The sequence below is a fragment of the Rhinatrema bivittatum genome, chromosome 2 (assembly GCF_901001135.1).
Source record: "Rhinatrema bivittatum chromosome 2, aRhiBiv1.1, whole genome shotgun sequence".
Taxonomy (NCBI): domain Eukaryota; kingdom Metazoa; phylum Chordata; class Amphibia; order Gymnophiona; family Rhinatrematidae; genus Rhinatrema; species Rhinatrema bivittatum.
This window is the reverse complement of record NC_042616.1, coordinates 374,581,551-374,594,264: the sequence shown is the minus strand read 5'-3', so window position 1 is coordinate 374,594,264 and position 12,714 is coordinate 374,581,551. Positions and strand designations below refer to the sequence as shown.

Genomic DNA, 12,714 nt, shown 5'->3' with positions numbered 1-12,714 from the left:
CTGCTGGAGAAGGTTCTCCCTGCAGGAGTTCCAAGGTGGAGTAAAAAAAGCCTGCTAAACTTTAAAAACATTCTTTTTTTTGACTTGTGGTCTATTTCCAAGCCAACTCTCATTAGAACACAAACAAACAAAGATCCTGTCTTCTACCCCAGCATGCCAAACCCCCTCCCTAAGTTATGGCCCAGTGGGCAAGGTGGTCCTAGGTCCTCCCTCTCTTGAGCTTCCTGTATCTTGCAGGCTTTGGGGCTTTTAAAGGCCATGTTAAATAAAACCTGCACTAAATTCTTAATGGTGAATTTTAGAAGCCCGATGCACGTATCAAAACAGCGATATGTGAATATATTGGGCCGGCACTCACCGAGCAGATTTTTAAAGCCGCCTGAGTATGCATATATCTCCCACTACGCGCACAAATGAAAAGTTCCAAAAAAGGGGCGAGGTATGGGCATGGTCCGGGTGGCATATGGGTGCTCCTGGATTTCAAATTCAAATTAGCACATAAATATTTACTCATACAGGTGCACCCCAGGGTCCCCTGCCACATAACTGTTTCTGCTATGCATGACGTGTAAATTATAAAATAAAGATAAATAGATTGGCAGGGTTTTAAGGGTTGGGGCTAGCAGAGGAGAAGGGAGGCTATTAAACTAGGAGGTTTGGAAGTCCTATCCTTTACCTGGGCAAACTGGTTATGGTGTCGGAGCTTGTAAAATGCCCCCACTTATGCGGTAGAAGCGGCATTTGCATGCCGCTTAAAATTGTGCACTAATATGCACGTGTTCAGACTATTTTATAGCATGCACACATAGATGTGTGCATGTTATACAATGGCTGCGTACCTGGGCGTGAGCCGACAAATTCGCCCACATGTGCGCCCACTCGCCTGTTTAAAAGTTACCATCCCACTCTGATTTTAGCACGAGTTTTATTACATCGGCCCCCATATTTGTGCATTCTTGATTTCAGCAGTTCGACAGGAGCCCATAGTCAACAACTATCAAAAAGAAAGAATAATGTAACACTAAATAAAATGATGTTACAGTATATGCAATGCCCCTGGTTTACTATCAATCAAAAAAGGCAGGTAAAAAGATTATTCTATCATATGTTCATGGAAAAGTTAAGACTTGCTTTGGCCCATGTCTCTTGATATATAAGAGTGCGTTGTGCAAACATTTACTGAGAGGACTGCAAGACGAGTGCAACAAGGAGAGCAGTTTGGTAAGGCTAAGGTGCTGAATACCAAAGCTGTTACATAGTATGTGATTTCTGCTCCAGCATATCTTAGCTTCTTATAAAGCACCTTTGGATGCACATTTAAAAGTATTTTATAATCAAGATTTTTTCTAATTTTAGAAATGAGCCATGTGAACCTGGTCAAGAATGCAGTGATGAGAACGGGGGGGATACTTGGCATCCAATCAAGTTGTTTTATTGACTGGGATTTTATAATCACCATTAATGCTCAAGTAACAGAACAGTATCAGCCAATCACATTGATTCAGGCTCCTGAAATAGCATCATTTAGAGACAAAAGCAGAGTCCGAGAGATTCTTCATAACTTAGCATTACTGCAGCACCAGTTATGAACAGAATCTATCCAACAGTTTGAAGATGTGGTTCTTTATGCTCCATTGGAAGAATATGTTTGCTTTTGTTTTGGGATTTTTATTTGTTTTTATTGTATAAATTACTAGCGAAAAGTGCCCAGTGTTGCTCATTTAGTCTGGTCTATAACAGCATGTGTGGGTGTGTGCTCCTAAGGGTAGAGGGCCTGTAGTTGTGGGTCTGTGTGTGGATGCCTCTGCCTGTTTGTGTGGGTGTCTGTGTCTGCCTGTCTGCCTGTGCATGCATGCATGTGCGTGTTTGAGGAAACCTTTGTATGTGTTTGGAGAAGCTTCTATGTGTGTGTAGGTTTCTGTGTATGTTTATGTGTGCATGCATGTGCTAGCCAGTGTGTGCATATGTGCGAGCCTATGGGCACTTGTGTGAACTTGTATGTGCTTCTGCATAGTTCTGTGAGCTTATATGCATGCTTGTACAAGCTTGTCTGAGAGCTCCTTTGCAACTGTGCCTCTCTGGCCCTGTTTTAGGGAGAATGAGAAGCAGAGCTTCACAGACAAGAGCATATTCACAGACAAGAGCATTACCAGGGGTTGCTTGGGTTGTCTGGTCAATAACAACCTCTGTGTGGGTGTAGGGGTTTGGGGGAGCCTGTGTGTGTGTCTGTGTGCCTGTGTCTGTGACAGGGCTTTGCAAACAGAGCATATTTTCTTTGCACATAGAACCTTCCACTGTTCCAGGCACCAGCTGCTAACCACAGACTAACACAATAGTATGACTGACTTGAGTGATCAACCAACACAAGCCTTTTAAATTATATATATAAGATAGATAGATAGATAATGATTTTATTGAATGGTTTTATTACTTGCACACTGCTTTGGATGGCATTGCCCAGGAAGCGGTATATAATAAGCACTTTTAAATAAATAAATAAATAAATTGTTATCAGGATGCAAGACTGTTAACAGTGTGACAAATTTTAAAACCACACTGTGTGGAAGAAAACCCATTAAGGTCACCCTGATCTAGCAACACAACACTGCTTCCTTTTTTCTCTCTACCAAACTAGTACCTTTGAGGTTTACTTTATAGTCCCAAAGTGATTGAAAAGCAGGTAAGACTGAAAACTCAAAATCTGCTGATACCAACCAAAAAATTGTATGGACTAGTAAGGAGTCCCTTTGGATTTGACAGTATCTAAAGGGAGTAGAGTACATAATCCACATTCACTAATGTCACCTTTCTGAGAGGTGACATTAGGGAATGTGTATTATATACTGTAGCACCTATAGATACTGCCATATCTAAAGCAACCCCCTCACTACTGCAGGCTTTGCACTTCCATCTGATATTCTGCCTAAAACAGACATATCTAACAAGCTCTGGAAACTAAAGCCTGGGATAAAAAAGGATTTAAAATGACAGATGAAAATGTCAAACTTATATGCTTTTTCTCCTGCCCATTTTCCTTTTGAGAGTATTGCTATTTAACCTAAGACTGGGAAGTCATACAGACCTCCTCAAGGACTTCTGAGCAACACTTTCAGATATAACACTTTTAGTAGAGCAGTTACCTAAATGGAGCTAATACATTCTAATGCAAGATGAAGTTTATATGAATTTCTGCCTACACAGTATTAAAACTCTTCACTAAGGTAACAGTTATTTGGTACTCTCTATGCTGGAAACACAACCTTTAGAAGGTTAAGAAAGTATTCTCTCTGCTAGCTAAGACATCTTAGCCATGTTTGAAGTCTCCTCTGCTTTAAAGTTTAAGCAGTAATCCTCAGATCTGTAATGCATTTGTTGTCAGTTAATGCTTTGGCTGGATGTAAATCCCCTCTGCCTCAGGCCAATGGCCCTGAATGCTTATCATGCCAGAGAGGTTTAGCCCAATGCATGATTATGATTCGATGTATAGGGCAGTAGTAAGGATAAGAGAGGGATATGATTGGAGATCAAGCAAGATCTGCAGTGACACAGTAGGTATGGGCAATTAAACAGGGTAGATGGATCAAAAGGTCTCTCTCTGTGGACAGCTAATATTGCTATGTTGGATCTACATTTCTTGAGTATGAAAACCCAGTATCCATCTTCAGATCAAACACATGGCATCAAAGTAGCAATATCCCACTATCACATTCATTAATATACAAAAATTATAACAGCAACTGCTAAGAATAACATGGTGGGAGGGATCTGCCACAAAATAAGTGTCAATTGACAGTACCCAAAAGAACATGAACTCCTTAAATGTAATGGCTGCAAACATACCAACTTAGAGAGGTTCATGTCACGCAGAACTCTCATCACTACTGTTTTCTCAAGCTCATCGGGGTTGGATCTTTTTACTGCTCCAAGGGTTCTAAGGACAGACAGAATGTTTCGCAACCCAAAGTCATAGTGAACCTGAAAATACAGAATGCTATTAGCAATGCAGTGATATAACTGGATTAAGCCAGCCAGCATGGGAATTACTATGGACATAAAATACATGAAGTTGCACACTAAAAACAAAGTGAAGCTGGAAATAAAGCTGACCATAAAGTTTCACCACCTCCAGGAGAACTTGCAACATTCTCCAGGCATTATCTTTACCATCACAGTAACTGTCATTGGTATGCAGTACTTTTTATTTATAGTCACTTTCACCAAAGAGAGTATGACCTTGAACATACAGCTAGGGGAGCATCAAACAGAATGACACAAGTAAGCTGAGCTGTAGAGTGCATGATATATATTCAGGTCATATACAGCGGGACCTTGCAGTCAAGGAGATTCTTACTGTTTCATTTTAGAACAAAAAGTACAACAGACAGCTTAGCAGAAGCAGAGCATGTAATCAACTAACTAATCAGATCAAATACATGTAAATACACATGTGTTCTACTAGGTGTCCTGGCTATGGGCATCAATAAGGGGCTGAAACCAAACTGTTAAATGAAGAAATTTGCATGGCTTGATGGCTTCTTCACTCAAATTCCTCATTCCTGGCATATTCAAAAGAGGGCTACACTTCTATGTTCTTCCCAAGAAAAGTCTGTTTCTTCATTACTAATCTCTTATTTCATTTCCAGTGCTAAATTTAAAGAGAACAATATATTTTAAAAAGTTGAACAGATAATATTTCCAGTTAGTTAGCCAGATAAGTTAAACATGGATATTCAGTGGGATAAATATCACATTGAATATCTGTATAAATTCAAACCTAATCAGTCATCTTCTAAATATTGCCATTTAGGGTTAGTTATCCAGCTACAGGTTATTTTTACCAGCTATATTCTAAATAATATAGCCAGTTGAGTGCAGAGATGAGTATAAAAAAAAGACTCAAGTGATCCTAAACCTTTTCAGCATTGTTTCTTTGACAGCAACTCTAGAAGCTTACGTTTCCAGCATTATTGCCTAAGCAATGCTGAAAGCATCTGGAATCATGGTAGGAGTGTGCCACGATCTGCAGGTTTTCAACGGTGCTGGGTCAGGTGAGAGGGTTGAAGTTGAGGTGCCAGGAAAGGGAAAGGGAGGGGCAGAGGAGCAGAACGGGGGGGGATAGCGAATGGGGGAGCTGCAGCAATTTGACTCTGTATATATATATAAAAAATAAACCTTTTATCATGTTTGGGGGTCCCTGGAGGGGGAGGAGGGAGGATTGGGCTGACAGGCCCTATATTTACTACACTTGGGTGGGAGTGGGTGATTAAGTTGCTGGGCCCCCTTGAATCTTTTCTTTTTTCTCAGCTTGGCACTTAAATCAGTTATATTCTTTTGAACTATAGATGTTTAAGGTTAAAGTTATCTGGCTACCTAGAGCCAGATAACTTTAACCCTGCTCGCAGCTTATTGGCGGCCATTTTCATTACTGGCAGACGGCCGGTTATGAAAACCAAAGCCGAATTTACTGGCGTCGATCTTCATAACCGGCAGCCGCGGCGGGGTTGCATTTACAAGGAGGTGCTAAGGTCGCGCAAGCGACCCTAGCGCCTCCTTGCTAGTGCGACCCCCTAATTTAGTTATAGCATGACGCCCCACTTGCGGGCACCATGCGCACATTAGGGAAGCAAGCGCTGACTTTTCAGCGCCCGCTTTCCACACTTTTTATTGCATCGGCCCCTAAGTTATCCTGTTATGTCCCCTCCCATGAACACCCCCAACATGTCCCTTACTTATTCGAATAAATTTTAGCCAGTTACTGACTTATCTGGCTGGGTAAGTAGAGAGAATATTTAGCCATTTAGCTGAATAACTTGTGAGTTATCCAACTAAATGCCTTTGACTATTGGCCTCACAGAGGTTCAAATTCAGTCACTGTCTGGATAGCAAAGTAAACCAGATACATTTATCCAGCTAACCTTGGAGATATTCAATAGTGAAACTGCACTACTGAATATAGCTAGCTATCTTACAATTATCCAGTTACCTTAATTCATTTCACTTTAGGAAAGCTCTTTGGCTGGCTAAGATAACCAGCTAACTCTGAATATTGGAATTAGCCAGATAACTTAGCCAAATAACTCAACTCCTCCCAGTTATGCCCCCTTGAATGCCCCTAACGTATCCGGCTAAATTTTAACCTCCTATTAGCCAGCTAGAATTTAGCCAGATAAGTGCCCAAATCTTCATTTAGCTGGATAACATCTGAGTTATCCAGCTAAACGCTTTTGAATATGGACCTCAAAGTTTTTAAATGCTCCTCTTATCTAAGTAGAATATAGTGCTATGGTACTATGATGCAGACCAGTGAGTCTCAGCCCGATCCTAGAGGCCCCTGACTTAAGATTTCTTTTATTTAAAGTAACAAAAATATACAAATTAACTTGGTTCTTAGAACCAATGTATGCATATATATCCTACATATTTATTGTAGATAACCTGAAAAAGCAATCTGTTGTGAATTACTAACTTAGACATAAGAGGCACATGGTTTATTGCCTGTAGCCAGGGGCGGATTGCAGGAAAATATCAGCCAGGGGATTTTTTTCAAAACCGGCCCATAGGATATCTGTCTGATTCCCTTGTGCGTTTTCCTTGTAGCATGTGTTTCAACAGTTCTCAAAAGCATGCCAAACTGACCCTTCATAGGTACATCATGTAACTGGAGCCTGGCAGAATTGAGTCAAAATATCTCCAACATAAATTTCACATGTTTCCTAAATAGTTTAGTAGTACAGCACATCCTAGACCAGGGGTGAACAAACAGAGCTGTGTGCCCTCTTTCATCCATGCAATTGGTTGCCATCCGCCCCCAAGTCTAGTTACATCTCTCTTAATTATATCTTGGATTCCTGGTTTGGTATTAAAGTCTCTTGTCAGCCAATCAGCTCTTGAAGCAGTTGCCAAATAATGTGACAACCATACTGCCAGCCAGTGTCAGACACACACATAGTCTCTCAGACACAAACTTGACCTGGAGGCCGGGTACCGATGCTGTGGCCTCAGCCCTGACCCAGGACTGGTGCCACGACCCGATCCTGAGGCCTAGGCTCGGCCAGGAAGTCAGGTCCCAAAGCCTGGGCCTCAGGCCAGGGTCAGGCCCAGGCCTCAGAGCCAAGGCCTGGAAGCTCCTCTTCACACATCTTCTGGGGACATCTGCTGGTGTGAATGTGCCCAAGTTAATTAACTCCAGTGCAACCCCAGTAGACACCGTCATTGTGCTTCGGGAAGAAGAAAGAAGAGTACACATCAAGAGGAGCTTCCAGGCCTAGGTTCAAAGGCCTGGGCCTGACCCTGGGCCTAGGCCCTGGCATCGGGACTTTGCCTCCAGGTTGGGTCGTGGTGTCGGGCCTGGTTTGGGCCGAGGCCCTGGCATTGGGATCCGGCCTGAGTCCATTCATGGTTCCTCACAAGTCCGAGGCTTTGGCCTAGTCTGATCTGGCGGATCCCCACCGGACCAGGTAAGTGAGGGCCAGGAGGGTGGGAGGGAGGGCTCGTTTTCATTATTTGGCCATTTGGGGGTTTTTTTTAATTGCTTGATTTGCTTTTTTGTTTTTTTACATGAATGAATGAATCAAGTAATCCATGAACCAAATTTCCTAGTAATCAGTTGACAGAACAGTTCTCCCTGCAGAGAATTACCAGGATCTCCCTGCATCTAGAAGAGCCTGCAGCCAAACTGTCTCAATCAATATCTGACAGATTGAAATCTCCTAGAAATAGCACCTCTCTTTTCATAGCAATTTTAAGAATATCATTCTACACATTCGAATAATAGAAGGACTAGGGGGCATTCCTTGAAGTTAGCAAGTAGCACATTTAAGACTAATCGGAGAAAATTATTTTTCACGCAACGCACAATAAAGCTCTGGAATTTGTTGCCAGAGGATGTGGTTAGTGCAGTTAGTGTAGCTGGGTTCAAAAAAGGTTTGGATGGGTTCTTGGAGGAGAAGTCCATTAATAGCTATTAATTGCATTAGTAGCATGGGATTTTCTTAGTGTTTGGGTAATTGCCAGGTTCTTGTGGCCTGGTTTGGCCTTTGTTGGAAACAGGATGCTGGGTTGATGGACCCTTTGTCTGACCCAGCATGGCAATTTCTTATGTTCTTATTTATTTATTTACTCCATTTTATATTCTGCCATTTCTACATGTTCAACTCTGGTGGATTTACCCCAGTGGATGGCACCATTTTGATGTACAGCAATGCATATGGTTTGGGTCACGGTGTTGGATTGGGACCTGGTCTCTGGGTCAGGACATGGCATCAGGCCCAGATCTGGACTGATGCTCCGGCATTGGGAACTGGACTCCGGGTTGGGTCACAGCATCAGGCCTAAGGACAGGCTGAAGCCCGGAATCAGGATTCAGCATCCGGGTTGAGATGTAGTGTTAGGACTCGGTTCGGACCCCAGCTTAGGCCAAGGCCGTGGTGTTGGGTCATGGTCTCTAGGTTGGGTTGCAGCATTGGGTCTGGGTCTGGGCCAAGGATTTGGCATCTGGACCTGGCCATCGGATCAAGTCGCAGCATCGGGCCTGGGTTTGGGACCTGGCCTAGGCCAAAGCCCTGGTGTAAGGATTCAGTCTCTTGGCTGGGTCATGGCATAGGACCTGGGTCTGGGCTTCAGCCTAGGTGAAGGCACTGGGGTTGGGACCCAGTCTCTGGGTCGGGTCATGGCATCAGGTCTAAGTCTGGTCTGAGGCCCCGACTTCAGGACTTGGCCTAAGGGTCGAGTTGTTGCGACAGGACTGTGTTCAGGCCCTAGCCTAAGCCTAAGCCAAGGCCTTGGCATTGGGACCCATCCTCAGAGTTGAGTCGTGGCATTATACCTAGGTCCGGGCCCAGGCCTAGGTCGAGGCCCCAGCATCAGGCATGGCCTCCGGGTTGAGTAGCGGCATCGGGCCTTTTCCATCACTGAATAAGGTCCTTGGAGAGAATTCTGTGTGCAGGAGACTACTTAATCTCTACAAGGTTTCTAATGCTAAATGCTGTGGAATGAAGGAAGTGTGGAGATACTGTAGTATAGCAGAAGTTGTCCATGCAACCTACAATCAAGATGTGCTGAGAAAGTGTGTGAAATGGCACTCATCTATGGGGTGATTGCATTGAACTGGCACTAGATGGCATCACGTACAGTAAAATTACACTGTACATGTATATCAAGTAGAATGTGGATAGTGGATTATATTGGAAAATGTCTCTAAGAGATGATGAGAGAAAGATCCTCTAGAAGTGTATTGGAACAATAAAAGTCTGGGTTTAAGGTTTGGCAAAAAGAAATTGCAGGGATGCACAAAGAGAGTGGGTGACCTGAGCTGCCTCTCCAAAAGGAGAGGGCTCTGCAGGAGCTTTCTCCCTCAAGGGTAAAGATCAAGGCTGGAAAGTTTGCCTCCTATGGGAAAATAACCCAAGGGACTAGTCCTGGATTCCAGAGGAACAGAAGTGGTTGAAGGTCTCACCAGTAGTGGAAGACCCGGGAAGGAGGTGATACGGAAGAAGTTTGACTTGGGGAATCTGGAGAAAATCCTTGCCAAAGACTAAGGGGACAAGATGACAGTGTAGCCAGACAAGTATTCGTTGAGTTCCGTTTGTTTCTAAGATTTCCTTACTATGCCCGCAAAAAGAAAAGGCAAACTCTGAATTTTTCCTTCAGATTCGGAAGTTATGGCCACTCAACGATTAATAACTTCATACGTACCTGGAAAGACTATCGAATTGGGAGGTGAAGGCTCCGCTGTGGAGTTTGGTGAGGAAGCACTGGCTCTACCTGGAGAGGTTTCTCTCTCTCTCTCCCCCGGATCTGTGTAAGCCTGAAATAACTCCACTTCCCGAGAGCCCCCTGGCAGTCGAGTCACAGGGCCGTGATGCGGTAGATGCGACCCGTTCAGGAAGAGGTCAGAGGGCGGAAGACGCCAGCACTCTGGAGCGAGTCTCATCGGGCTCTGAGACAGCACGGTGGCCCCGGCGTCCACTCCGATTTCGGAGAACGTGATGGAGGAAACTGGAGGAGTGCTGAATACTCTTGGAAAGGAAGTCTTGCTGGCAGGACTATCTCCAGTGCAGAGAACGGGTGAGTCAAATTCGAGACCCCGTTTTCAGATGCCTGGCAGGCCGGGCAAAACAACTTTGGAGGCGATTTGGGATATTATGGTGGCTTTGGTAAAATCAATCGGGGATTTCCAAGATAATTTAGATGGAATGGAACAAAAATTGGTGGTTTGTGACACACAGATTAAAGAGATGAAGCCAAGACTGGAAAAGGTTGAAATTGAGGCGGGAAAAATTCAAGATTGCAATGTGAAAATCATAAAGGATTTAAATGTAATTTCCAGGAGAGTGGAGTTTATGGAGAACTACTCGAGACATTTGAATCTAAGATTTTTAAATTTTCCGAAAATGGTGGGAGAATTACCTTATGTCACACTAAAGAATTACTTTAAAGAGGTGTTAAGATTTAAGGAAGGTGAAATACCGTCAGTTAACAAATTATTTTTTCTCCCTATATCTACCAGAAACAAAGAAAACAGCAAATTGATACAGAAAAGGGTAATTTGACTAAGTTTCTGGAAGATTCAGCTTCTGAGTACTATGAATGTGCTACACTTTTAGTATCATTCATAATAGAGAAAGATATAACGGAAATAATGAAAAGATATTTCAAGAATATTGATCTCCAATTCAGGGGAACTAAGATTCGTGTATTCCCAGATTTCGCCCCCGTTACGCAAGATAAAAGACGGGTATTTCTCGCTATGAGATCTCAAGTAATCGCTCTTGGCTTCTCATATGTACTAAAATATCCCTGTAAATTTGTTATAAAATCACCAAAATATTGTTACATTTTTATTTATCCTGAGCAATTGAAATCCTTCTTGAATGCAAGAAAGGTGACAGTTATCCCCGGATTAAAGCCTTAAATTAGGATCATATAAGAAGGATGGTCATTAATCTACGTTAAGACCTGTTTCTGCAAATGTTTAGTTGTATTAGTATCTTCCTATATTCTGCCCCCTTGACTCTGATTTCTAAATAAAGGGAAAGCTTTATACTGTAAAGGATAAGATATAATTTGTTGTTATCAGGTTTATTTCCTTTTGATTTGGATGTATAAAAGCATTTCTATTTTCTCTGTAAGTGAGTTGGTTGACTTGCTCTGTAATTATAAATGATTAAAAAGAAAATAAAAAAAAAGAAAATCCTTGTCAAAACTTGGAGAAGTACTTCTGAAGCTATTCTAGAAAGAGATTTGACTCCAGGATGGTAAGAGGAAAATACCTGTGTTTCTGGGAAGAAAGATACTAAAGTACTCAGTGAAGGTAAATTGTGTAATGGCATTTTGTCAAGGCATGGCATGTAATAATGGGAGGAGAGAGACCTGTAACATTATGGGGTAGATTTTCAAAAAACGCGAATAGGCGTACTTTTGCTGGCGCATCAGGCGCCAGCAAAAGTACGCTGGATTTTAGTAGATACGCGCGGAGCCGCGCGTATCCACTAAAATCCTGGATCGGCGTGCGCAAGGCTATGAATTCTGTATAGCCGGCGCGCGCCGAGCCGCGCTCCCTACCCCCGTTCCCTCCAAGGCCGCTCCGAAATCGGAGCGGCCTTGGAGGGAATCCTCTAACGCCCTCCCCTCATCTTCCCCTCCCTTCCTCTATCTAACCCACCCGCCCGGCCCTGTCTACACCCCACCCTTACCTTTCTCCGGGGATTTACGCCTCCTGGAGGGAGAAGTAAATCCCCGCGCACCAGCGGGCCTCCTGCGCGCCGGGCCGTGACCTGGGGGCGGGTACGGAGGGCGCGGCCACGCCCCCATACCGCCCCGGGCCGTAGCCACGTCCCCGTACCCGCCCCCAAAACGCTGCCGACACGCCCCCGAAACGCCGCGACAACTGGGCCCGCCCCCCCCCCCCGACACGCCCCCGACACGCCCCCCTCGGAGAACCCTGGGACTTGCGCGAGTTCCGGGGCTCTGCGCGCGCCGGTAGGCCTATGTAAAATAGGCTCACTGGCGCGCAGGGCCCTGCTCGCCTAAATCCGCCCGGTTTTGGGCGGATTTAGGCGAGCAGGGCTCTGAAAATCCGCCCCTATATGTTGTACTTTTTTTTTAAGTTAAAGCTGGTAGGAGTAAAGTGTATCAACTGATTGAAACTGAATGCTGCTACAGCCTGGCTATAGAAACCTGTGAATATGAGACAATAAAAATAAATTGGTTGGTTGAATTATATTTTATCTATTTGTATGAGTTCTTGTGGTGCAAGAGTGGTCCAGCAGATAGAAAAGGTTCATGGATTTTGAGATATATGCTGCCAGGTTCCCTGTCCAGCCCAGGAAAATGAAATCCCACCTTTTGTCTCTGGGCCAGGGTCCGTTACACCAACTGCTTGACCCACCTTCCACTGAACTCTACCAAGGGACCAGCGCTGTCCCCTCTCACGTTTTATGTACCCTTCTGGGGAGGGTTACACCAATTTTTTCAAACTGAGAGGTAACAATTTTGCAAGTTCAGAGCTGTATTACACCACACTGAGCCAAATAATAAGCAGCTAGCATTGAAATAAATTATTCCTATGTAAGCCAATTACAAAATGTTTAATATTATCATAGTGAATTCTATTAGAACAGATAAAATATAGAGCATTTTTCTTACACATTCTAAGCAGCTGCAGATTACCAAGTACCTGCTACCCTCTAGGGACCATATGTGCCCTCCTTTATG

General features: G+C 43.7%; 1 protein-coding gene across 1 annotated transcript in view; it reads right to left on the bottom strand.

Moving 5' to 3' along the window:
- The window catches only part of LOC115083294 (dynein heavy chain 5, axonemal-like), a 1,259,434-nt gene that overhangs the window by 746,622 nt on the left and 500,098 nt on the right, over positions 1–12,714 (bottom strand). The window contains exon 37 of the mRNA XM_029587102.1: positions 3,841–3,975. Coding sequence (XP_029442962.1) covers positions 3,841–3,975 — 135 coding nt within the window. The remainder of the gene's footprint in view (positions 1–3,840; positions 3,976–12,714) is intronic.